Here is a 12,527-nt window from a genome sequence, read left to right on the forward strand (position 1 = left end):
TGATAGAAACCTGATTTTTTGAAATGTCCTGCAAACGAAAAACTCTGTTGCTTTAGTCAGGGTAGAGGATTAGAGTAGTTTCCATATCTTGATCCCTTCTCCTGTTGATTAAGCAGCAACGTCCATGGCAAGTGGGGGGACTTTTATATAATTCACCCCTGTAAATGTTATTAAGGCTTACACACAATTAAGGGCATGGCTGCTTTTAGTGACAGGCTGTCTGCTAGGCGCATGAGACAGATCCTGCCCATGCTCCTCCCCAGCTCCATTCTCTTGTTCAAAAATGGTCACCCTGCATCACTCCTGGCTCCAAAAATCCAAGATGGCAACAGCAAAAATGCCAAACTCCACAAACCAAGGAGGTTACAAAAAGAAGAAGTCACAGCGTCACAGTGCGTCATTTCCTTGGGCTCAACGCACACGCGTAGTATCTGGTCTGTGACTGCCAAAAGGCTCAACAGCTGGCACGCTGTCATACAACATGGGGATTATTGATTCGTTTCACTGAGGCATCGCCAGTCAGCCTCAGGCTGGAATATATTTTATACGAAACATAAAGACGAGGTGAGAATTACAATTCTGCAATTATTGAAAGGTCTTTAATAGTAGACAATAAACAAATGCTTTCTCTATGAAAACATTGTATTGTATATCGGCCGCTATCCATTCGAGCATACTTAAAACTTCTGTTGGGCCGAGCACAGCCAAAGAGCATCTAAGGCAGAGGTCAGCAACCCTAAATATCAAAAGAGCCATTTGTGACCAAAAAATAATTAAAAAGAAATCTGCCTGGAGCTAGTTCTAAATGAGCATTCAAAAATATGTTTTAGCACAAGATGGCTAGCACAAGGGGCAGACTTTACCTTTGAAGCGTTGGCAATGAAAGCAAACAAATCTGTCAGCGCAATATTAAATTCTGTATTTCCTTTGGAGACCTCAGAATTGCATCTCTGCTTTTCACAGATGATGTGGTTCTGTTGGCTCCATCACACTGTGACCTCCAGCATCCACTGGGGCAGTTTGCAGCTGAGTGTGAAGCAGTTGGGATGAGGGTCAGCACCTCCAAGTCTGAGGCCACGGTTCTCTGTCGGAAAGCGGTGGATTGCCCTCTCCAGGTTGGGGGAGAGTTACTGCCTCAAGCGAGGGAGTTCAAGTAACTTGGGGTCTTGTTCACGAGTGAGGGTAGAATGGAGCGTGAGATGTTTCGGCGTGTCGGTGCAGCTTCTGCAGTGATGCGGGCGCTGCGCTGGTCCGTCATGGTGAAGAGGGAGCTGAGCTGGAAAGCAAAGCTTTCGATTTACTGGTCCATCTAAGACCCAACCCTCACCTATGGTCATGAACTCTGGGTAGTAACTGAAAGAATGAGATCGTGGATACAAGCGGTGGAAATGAGTTTCCTCCATGGGGTGGCTGGGCTCAGCCTTAGAGATAGGATGAGAAGCTCAGACATCCGGAGGGAGCTCAGAGCAGAGCCACTGCTCCTTTGCATCGAAAGGGGTCAGTTGAGGTGGTTCGGGCATCTGACTAGGATGCCTCCTGGGCGCCTCCCACTCAAGGTGTCCCGGGCACGTCCCACTGGTAGGAGGCCCCGGGGCAGACCCAGAACACGCTGGAGGGATTACATATCTCGTCTGGCCTGGGAATGCCTTGGGGTCCCCCAGGAGGAGCCGGAAAGCATTGCAGGGGAGAGGGATGTTTGGGCTGCTTTGCTCAGCCTGCTGCCCCCGCGACCCAGCCCCGGATAAGCGGGTGAAAATGGATGGATGACTTTTACTTCTATGGATTTGGAATCCATAGCCAGCCTAGCTATGGAGACTCAAGACCAGCCACTGCTGTTGAGGTGTGGCAAAATTTAGAGGAAAAGGTGTATGATGCACTTTTTAGTTGATGAAATGTCAATTTTTTTAAAATTTTTTTTTTTTTTTAGTGCATAGGCTACACATTTTTACAATTGGAGAATGTAATGATTTCTTTAGGCCTACAACAATGATGATTAAAAATGGAAATGTTGAAAATAAATAAATAAAATGGGTTTTTTTTTTGTCAAGGGCACAGGGAGCCACTGGAATGGGGCTAAGGAACCATACATGGCTCCAGAGCTGCAGTTGCCTATCCCTGACCTAAGGGGACACCATTCTTTTATTCTATCTCCAGTCACTTTATGCATATACAGTATAAAACCCCGTAGCTCCAATGGGGTCCGAGAGTGTGTCCCAACCTTTCTTTCATAGCCTTGCCACAAACCAATAGATGACATGTTGATGATCCATTATGTTTACACAGTCTATGCTGTACCTGTAACCATGATAAAAGCCAAAGACTCTCAACAGGGAGAATAGAGTTGTGGCAGCTGATTTACTGGATGGAAGAAAACATCATAAACATGCAGCGAAACATCCTCATATTTAAAACAATTCCAGCCAAAGGCAGTCTAAAAACTGAAATAACACAAGGAAGCCTCTAGAAATCCAATTAAATAAAATTTCCACTTTCAAACATTTTACTGTTAAATTCAGCCACATTCTTGTAAAAGCTTAGAGAGAAAGAGACGGAAAAATTGTGTTCAGCTCTCTGACACAAGCACGCAGAAAAGAAAGTAATAATTCCAAAATAAGGTCATGGTAGAGGAGAAATCTCATTACTGACTGGTTTCATGTTTATGATGGTTTGCATAACCTGATTTCTCTGCGTAACCTGGTTTCTCAGTGCATGTGAATGCACCACAGTACAGGAAGTGAATTATCTGAGTGTGAGTCACCAACACTGCTCTTTAGAACGTTTCACATCCATACGGTTTATGTTTTTGTGGATGAAATTTTACTGGTTCCTGTGTATAATTTTGGTTCAAAGATAGTGAAGAAGAAATAAAGTAACCTGGTGTTACTAGAAGGGATTCTTGAGCCTCTCTTCAACTTGCTCAACAGATGGAAGTTTAGATTTTTCTTGTCTATGTGGGCTTAAGGCAGCTCCTGACAAAACAATCCCAACTAAAGGTCCGTTTAGGTCAATCTTGCCAAACTGAGGTCAGTGAGGACAATTTCTTTTGGAAGCTCAGAATTCGACAGTCACACCCACTTCACACCATGACTGTCTAGCAAGGTTTAAACTTATCTCTCAAGCCCTTTTTTTTACATTCTTTACACAACTATTAGGTAGGTAGGTCAGACCACAGCCTGGTGCACCTCAACCCCTGCTATGTACCACTAGTCAAGAGCCAGCCTGCGACCATGAGGACAGTGAGGAGATGGTCGGAGGAGACTTATGAGACACTGCAGGGCTGTTTTGGTGCGACAGACTGGCAGGCACTCTGTGAGCCACATGGGGAGGACGTCGATGGGCTCACAGAATGCATCACGGACTACATCAGTTTCTGTGTGGACTCCACTGTCCCAGCCAGGACTGTCCATTGTTACCCAAATAACAAACCGTGGGTAACGAAGGACATCAAAGCCATCCTCAATGCAAAGAAGAGGGCCTTCAGAGCTGGTAACAGGGAGGAGGTGAGAACAATACAGGGGGAGCTGAAGATGAAGATCAGGGAGGCTAAGGAGAGGTACAGGAGGAAGCTGGAGAGGAAACTCCAGCAGAACAACATGAGAGAGGTCTGGAGTGGAATGAGGACCATCACTGGCTTCAGGACCAACAACCACGGAGGAGTTGAAGGCAGCATGGACAGGGCCAATGAACTGAATCTGTTTTTTAACAGATTTGACACTGCTGGCCCTGCCCATCCCCCATTGAGGACGCCATCATCTACCTGCTCAACCGTGTCTACGCCCATTTGGATAAGCCGGCGAGCACTGTGAGGGTCATGTTTTTTGACTTCTCTAGTGCGTTCAACACCATCCGTCCAGCTCTACTGGGTGACAAGCTGACAGCAATGCAGGTGGATGCCCCCCTGGTGTCCTGCATTGTAGACTACTTGACTGGCAGACCACAGTATGTGCGCTTGCAACGCTGTGTGTCAGACAGAGTGGTCAGTAATACTGGGGCCCCGCAGGGGACTGTCCTCTCTCCCTTCCTCTTCACCCTCTACACCACGGACTTCAGCTATTGCACTGAGACCTGCCATCTTCAGAAGTTTTCTGATGACTCTGCTATAGTTGGATGTATCAGCAAGGGTGATGAGGATGAGTACAGGGCAGTTGTGGATAACTTTGTCACATGGTGTGAGCAGAACCATCTGCAGCTCAACGTGGCAAAGACAAAGGAACTGGCTGTGGATCTGAGGAGGACCAAGACACCGGTGACCCCTGTTTCCATCCAGGGGGTCAGTGTGGACATTGTAGAGGACTATAAGTACCTGGGGGTACACACTGACAATAAACTGGACTGGGTTAAGAACACTAATGCTCTCTACAGGAAGGGCCAGAGCCTTCTCTATTTTCTGAGGCGACTGAGGTCCTTCAACATCTGCCGCACTATGCTCAGGATTTTCTATGAGTCTGTGGTGGCCAGTGCTATCCTCTATGCTGCTGTGTGCTGGGGCAGCAGGCTGAGGGTGGCGGACGCCAACAGACTCAACAAACTGATCCGCAAGGCCAGTGACGTTGTGGGAACAGAGTGTGACTCTCTGATGGTGGTGTCAGAGAGGAGGATGCTGTCTAAGCTACGAACTTTCTTGGACAATGTCTCACACCCACTCCACCATGTGCTGGTCAGGCACAAGAGTACTTTCAGTGGGAGACTCATACCACCAAGATATACCACTGAGCGCCACAGGAAATCATTCTTGCCTTTGGCCATCAAACTGTACAACTCCTCCCTCTGAGTGGCCCTGAGACTTTTTCACACACTGCAATAATCTAATTTAACTTGTGCAATAACCCCATTCACCCTGACTGTATATATTCTGTTTGTGTAAATAATCTTGTTCAGTTTACAATATATATATATATATATATATATATATATATATATATATATATATATATATATATTTACGTTTATGTTTGTTTATAATTCCTGTTTATTTAACTATATATTTGTTAATACTACTGTTTAAATTTCTTAAATTTTCATGTATCTTTCCTCTCTTGCAAGGAGCACCTGTAACATAAATAATTTCCCCTCGGGGATCAAAAAAGTATTTCTGATTCTGATTCTGATTCTGATTATTTATGTCAACTTTTCAAACAACCAAGTGTAACACTTTCGGCGTCTTCCAGGAAAGACTACAACCTTTGCATGCATCAACTCCAAGACTGTGGAGCTTTACATCCAGTACACGGGTTAAAATCCTTTGTCTGATTATAACTGCCTAGGAGAAATTAACCAAAGAGAAAACCTGTTATTTCAAAATCTGTAGATCCACAGGAAAGAGTCGTATCGATCTCCAACAGCACTGGACACAAAGACGATGTGATGGGTAATGGGTGTGTGTTGCAGCTTGAGGTGGCCTGTCATGTTTGATTTTTGACGCCTGACAGCACCAAGCAGGGAAATGAGACTTGCTGTTCGCAGTTTCTAGGATGGCAGATCAATATCTATCACCTCTCTCTGAACACCTCTCACCAGGTGACAACTGTGCCGACTCAGCTGAGGCACAAATGATATAGCTGCTGGGGCCAACGCCAAAATGAGCATGGATTTTTTTTTGGGCTTTGTGTTATCTTGGCTAACTCAATATCATTGGACACTTTTGAATTAGGAGAAGTAGTCTTGGTTTTGTAATTTAACAACACACACACACACACACACACACACACACACACACACACACACACACACAGAGGCAAAATCTCACACTGGATTTGCAGAAAAAGCTGCTGTCTCTCCGCTTGTCGTCTTTCGCTGCTGCAATCTGCAGTGCATTAACGGGTATTAAATGGATTTGGAGGGAGAACATGCAAGAATAGCCAATTCTCAGGGCAGGAGACAAACAAACTACTTACTTAGTGTCAGATGTGAAAAGTGTCTCTGCTACGCCTGCAATAACCACAAGGCAGATCGGGCAGATGCCACACGTCTGTGGAGCAATATGTGTGAATTCATTATTGATTCAGTTATTTCAAATTGAGGCAGCTAATTAATTTTAGCACTTAGTTTGTCATGACAAGACTCTCATGATTTTCAATTGGACTATTAGATCATATATAAACATAATATATTCATGCACCAACAGTGACAGTTTTGCACACATATGGTAATTGTAACTGATTAGATGATATTTCATAGTTTCTGTGGGACGTCAAATTCTCATCTCTAATGTTTTATTAATGAAGCGTCATTTGTGTGGTTGTTCCCTTAAATGAAGTACACAACATACTTGAAGAACAGTGTGTATCAAAACATCTGTACATCAGCACATTATGTTGTAAAATCTACTCTTCATATACACTGTAAGGTTGATCAAGTGGTAAATTCATTGTCTGGAAAACATTAATGTCTACAGAAAATGTATTGTGCCAATCCACCAACGGACAGACAGACATTGCCACATAGAGCCTTGGTACTGGCACAGTGAGGAAAAGCTTCTGCATTGTACTGTATTACACTGAGAGGTATTTGTAATATTGATGTAATTCAGGTTGGCAAAGTATTAAAAATACCTCTCAGTGTAATGCAATGCAGTTACACAGCACTACAGACAAACTGCAGCCTCCAGAATGACCAACAAGTTAAATAAACACCTCTCTAGCATCACATTGAAGCTATGTCTAAACTCATGTCTATATCATGTTTGATGTTTTAGACACGTGTTCTCTCTCTCTTTCTCTCGGGAGCAGCGTCGTCGGGAGTCTCTGCCAACGGTGCACCAGGTGGTACGGCGGCGTTTCTCTGGGACGCTACAACTGCCCCCTTTGTGTAGGAGACACTCCTGCCAGGAGCACCCATATGACGCCCGGCGGCCATCTGCAACACATGGGCTGCCCCTGGACCGACTGGAAGTGCTGTATAGCCGAGCACTGGCCAGTCATGATGAGAACTGGTCAGTGACACACACACTTTTATTAATTATTTAATTTTTTTTTTTCCCCACATATTACGGAGACTATGCTCTCTTCCTGTTGGTTCTTATGCTTTATATCACTGGTGACTGTGTACACCACTCCTACATTATCTGAGAGCTTTTTAAATGCCGCCTGGTGAAGTTCATGCAGCATATTTTCATCTGAAAAGAATGGGTTTTTTTGTTGTTGTTGTAATTCATCATCAGGAGTTGTTGTGGTGTGTTTAGTTTTGATTTGTAGCATCTGTTGCCCTGCGTCACCAAGGCAAATGATGTGTGTCCCACTCAATGCTGACGCTTTTTCCAGGATATCTGGTTGATCACTCAGTGTGATAGAAAAAGTCCAGATGAAGTGGTTGAAAAGCCATGGAGATACAGCATTTACACTTTTTCCTGAATACAGACCCCCTCCCCCCTTCCTTCTTTCTTTCGCTCTCCCTTTCTCTCTCTAAGGTCAGTGGGCAGAGTTACCTCGGCTCATTAGCTCTGACTCCTTTTCTTGTATCTCAGTGTTTGGTGCAGTCCAGGTGAACGCTGGGGAAACAGCAGGGTTTCTGTCTGTCTGTCTGTCTGTCTGTCCAACTGAAGCTTTTTGAGTGACAGTGAAGTTAACAGCTCTGCACACACAAACACACACACACACACACACACACACACACACACACACACACACACACACACAAAGAAGGGCGAAATGTGTTGTGTGGTTGCAAGTGATAATGAAAGCCTTCTTCCTTTCTTAAAATGCCTGGTAACTGCAGAAACAGTAAGAGGCCTGTCACTGAAAGGTCAGAGATGTGTGTGTGTCTCTATCTGGACATTACTGTATCTCTATCTTCTCTGGACATAACAGTTTACAATCTTCATGCTGCAACACTTCGAGACATCATGTATGTGTGCGCTGTCCAGATATTAATGGTCGAGAGGTAAACACAACATGATTATGCTGTCTTGTCCTGCTAATAAAGCTGAGTTTATTAGAAATAATGGCATGCAGCCAATTCTTTCAGTGAGTAATGAAAGAACTATATGCCACCCATTAAAGTTACAATGTGTAATTTACGTGGTTGTTTATTAGCAAATATTAACTATTACTTTCATAAATATATATTTACTAAAGTGTAATGCAATTCACATACAAATGGAAGCTTTCTCATAGGCTTAGAATGATTTCTCTATACATACACAGGCAGGGCGCGGTCTGCTGCAGGCTGCCTTCTTACATCGCCATATTTGAATACAGTGGCCGAAAGAGATATACGCGCTTTGCCTTTCGCGTTTACCTAGAACTTGCCGTCACTGGAGACAGAGAAGGTGAAGCTCAATCAGGGGCGCTTCTGCGTGAACCTGCTTTATACTTTTATGATTCTGTCGCACTTTAAATGGAGGAGCACACACATGTTTTGCCCTGTAAGAGGGAAACCACGCCACCAAATGAAAGAAAAAGATCAGATAAGCGAGGACAGGACAAAACGTGAGTGAATATCAGCGTTGCTTATTCCAGGTGGAAAAAACTCCTGTGGAAGAACACTCTGGAGATGCATATATTATAATCGTACCAACCTATATTTGCCGCACTGTGCCGTGACTGTCACATAAAACGTGTTATTTTAGCATTACTGTGCTAATGTTTGCACGTGTTACCAAAACAATTAGAGATAAAACACTCCTAACATAACACAGATAACCTATATGTCACTGGTAAGCTATAACATATTGTAGCGTCCGCCAGGACGTGTGGAAAGGATGACGCAGTTATTCGGCAAACCACTGTTTATTACTGAACAGTACAGGTTACTGTTGGCCGTAACTACGCCAAAACAACCAACAAACAAGAACTTAGCTGTAACTCCAACTGTGCACTGCTGCTCTCTCCTCCAGCTTGCTCATACACACACCAGCACACGCACTCACACAGCTCTCATCCCTGTCACACTCGCACCCCGCCCCCCTACCTATACTCATTCAATCCCAAACATGCCATTAACTCACAGAACATTGACATTATAACAGAACATTTACTGCAGGGTTGCTACAATATCGTAACATGGTTTGTTACTCACCATTTTTACACACTGAAGCTTTAAATAAAACGTAATGTTATATTAAAACGAGCAGTACTTCATCAAAAATGGCCTAAAGTAATAAATGCCGACTACACTTTTTGTCCTACAGTTAGATTGCCATTGCTGAGCAATCTTTCTGTGTTTCTACTAGTGATCATAGTCTTTAAAATTTCAGTGGCCCTCAGAGCATGACAGAAATATTAAAATGGTCTCCATAATCAGCCCCTAATGGTTGCACCAAGTCAGTATGAGCATTCGAGAGTAGCCTTCAGTATTATATGGAACCACAGTCTAAGAACAATTAGCTTTACAAGTAAACAAACAAGTCTGCAGGCTTTCAAATAGGCTGTACAGTGGTGCCCCCAGAAGTCTTCCATTGGGGTGGCCAGATGGGCCCTCTGCAAAACTTTGAGTGGCACACCAAAACCAAAAACCATAACTGAATTTAAGAAAATGTATTATGGTGTTGTAGTACACAGGCAGAATTGCAAACTACGTCAATATGGATCTGCATACTAATACTTTGGTGTCTTACTTAACAGTCAAATACAAATTATTTGATGTGCATAGACTACTACGGTACAGTCAACATTTTGAGTTCCACAACAATCATTTTTTTATGTGTTATCTATCTATACATGTCAGGCAATTCATTGTTCTTCAGATAGGCTGGTTGTCCTTTAAAAGATGTACAACTTTAGTTTAAAGGAGTACTTACTGGGAACAAGCCTTCTTAAGTTTAAGGGAAATTTGTGGGTGCCCATAGAACCTATCTTCATTCAGATACCTGGAGGTGAGAATTCCAGTGATCCTTTCTGAAAATGGCCATTCCAGTTGTTCCCTCACCAAAATTTAGCTAAAGTTTGGAGCATTATTTAGCCCCCTGTCCTGACAAACTATGCCAACATGGTTGATACTAATTGATGCCTTAGGTTGTCTAGTTTCAAAAGATACCAGTAACTTAATCCTCACTTAAAAAATGAGCATATCACAGCCTCTTAAAGGGACAGTTCAAGTTTTTTGAAGTGAGGCTATATGAGGTACCTTTCCTTAGTCAGTGTATTACCTACAACAGAGGGTGGTCAGCACACCCTCAGTTTGGAGAAGCAGGTGGGAGTCCAACACGGCAGCTAAGCAATGCAGTGCTATGGAGGGGGTCAGCAATTAAACATATTTAGCCACCGAAGAAAAGTCCCACTATGATATGATACGATATACTTTATTGTCCCATAGGGAAATTTGTCTTGGACTCATATGCACTGCATACAATGAAAACACAGACAAATAGTACAGTAAACAGCAACAAATCCCCAGTGCAATATAAGTAACATCATTTTGGGACCATCCTCTGTAAACTCTAGAGATGGTTGTGTGTGAAAATCCCAGTAGATCGGCAGCTTCTGAAATATTAGCACCAGCAAGTTCAAAGTCACTTCAATCACCTTTCTTCTCCATTCTGAGGCTCAGTCTTGACCATGTTTACACGCCTGGATGCATTGAGTTGCTGCCACGTGATTGGCTGATTAGCTGTTTGCTAAGGAGCAGGTGAACAGATGTACCTAATAGAGTGACCTGTAAGGGAATACATTCCTTATACTTGGAAGATTAGTGGCCTATGTTATCAAAATTGATGTCCTTTAATTTGATGTCATTTGACTAGTTTATTAATGTTTCACCACACAGAAGTGACAGACGATACAAACAGCTTGCAGGTGAAACATGTAGCCTACCTACATTTTGTGGTTGTGTTATTTTGCTGAATAGTGATGATTGGCGTTCAGAGAAACAGATGGAATACTGTAGCGAATGAACAGAGAACAGTGAAGACTATAAAAGGAGAGAGAAGCAGAGACGAGATGAACAGAGAGTGAAGGAGGAGAGACAGAGGAGAGATAGAGTTGGTGTTGACTGAGAGGCTCACAGTCGTTTCAGCACTCCGGCTCGTGGACAGCAGCAGCAGCAGCAGCACCACCACCATGCCGCGCGCGCAGCTCTAACGGTTTGCAGCGCGCGAGGCTTCCTCCTCACACTCCTCCTCACACAGCCCGTTTATCGTCGCTTTTCTTCGACTAAAACTCGGTTTGAAGAACAAGTAAGCACGCTAAAGTAGAAAATGGAGTGTACCACACTGAGCAGAGAGGGAGCGGGACTCGCCAAGCCGCCGAAACATCTGTGGCGGCAGCCCAGGACTCACATACGGATCAAACAGCGGTTCCACTCGGACACCGAGCGCTACCTGTGCCGCAACCGGACCCTGGAGAAGTTGAGACCCGGGCTGAAGAAACCCCGCATGTCCTGGCCCTCCCCGCTGAGACGGTAACCCCTTTCCCCTCTCAAGTGTCTGAACAAACCACACCTTAATTCGGCTTACTGAAGTTAAGTTAGCTTTTTGGAGATAAAGAAAGATATATGAAGAAAAGTCCCAACTTCTATCGGACTAAAGTTGACCCGTCATCAACTGGAGCAATAATTGATGATTTATAGTTTGTTACTCTGCTCCCCATTTATTTATTTATTTTTTATCGTGACATATTAATGAAGGAAAGGTGCATTAATGTGGTCATTTAGGAGGTAAAAATGTCATAAACTAAGGTTATAACAAAGTCTGATAAGACTGGCAAGATATAGTCAGGCTATTTAATAGATCTGCTCAATTACATGAGATAAACCATGGAGACTGTGGTTTTGAAAGTTATTTAGGATTGATGACACCAACTCCCAGTAGACAAAGTGTAGAAAAGATTTGGCAAAATGTTGTTATTTATATTGATTTACTTACCAGATGTGTTCAGGGTCATCAGTCTCTACTGGCTGTTTAGTGTCAAAGCAGATAGTCCTTCTCCTCTGTGTTGCTCTCCACCAAAACATCCTAACCCTGCTTCTGACATAAATCCATGATGAGTGTCAGGGTGTTGGCGAAGCTCTCTTTTAAAATATTAGTGAGTCATTAGAAAGGCTGTAACAATGGAGTTATGATGTGATTAGGGCTCTGAGTGCTCCCCTATGTCATTTGGTTTAGATATTGAATCAATAAATCGTCAGTCAAGTTCAGTAAATTCTTTCCTTAAATCTTAAAGCTGCCCAGGGCTTCTGCCAATATGACATTTGTTTCTCTGTCTGAATGGAGCACAATAGAACAAATGAAAATAATCACAGATGGTGAGGAATCATCCTTTTAAAAAAGATGAAGGTGTGTGTCTTATCATGTCAGCCTTCACGATCCCAATATTCCCTTTAAATGTCGCTTAAAGTAGCTTCCAAGTCTGTGATATTATCAGAGGTTATTTATTCTCTATATGTCTGTGCTGATGCAAGTCAGTCATGCTGAATGTCTTAATTTAATAGCTAGAATCCATTAGTAAATTATAAATGGATTGTTCATCACTTTTCTATGCATTGGTGTCTGTGGAAACTTTACGATGTTTACTTAAATTTGTGACAGAATTCATTATATTTGGACAATGCCTGTTTGCACAATAGCATTTTCACTGATGGACCTGCAAAGGTGT

General features: G+C 43.2%; 1 protein-coding gene across 2 annotated transcripts in view; it reads left to right on the forward strand.

The window, feature by feature from the left end:
- The window catches only part of LOC125895463 (cAMP-specific 3',5'-cyclic phosphodiesterase 4D-like), a 130,957-nt gene that overhangs the window by 21,832 nt on the left and 96,598 nt on the right, over nt 1-12,527 (forward strand). The window contains exon 3 of one of the 2 annotated variants that reach the window (XM_049587318.1): nt 6,729-6,931. In XM_049587318.1, the coding sequence (XP_049443275.1) occupies nt 6,729-6,931 (203 nt within the window). Of the gene's footprint in view, nt 1-6,728; nt 6,932-11,017; nt 11,335-12,527 lie in introns of those variants that run through there. The other variant, XM_049587320.1, reaches the window with a different exon arrangement.

This window comes from Epinephelus fuscoguttatus, linkage group LG10 (assembly GCF_011397635.1).
Source record: "Epinephelus fuscoguttatus linkage group LG10, E.fuscoguttatus.final_Chr_v1".
NCBI lineage: Eukaryota > Metazoa > Chordata > Actinopteri > Perciformes > Serranidae > Epinephelus > Epinephelus fuscoguttatus.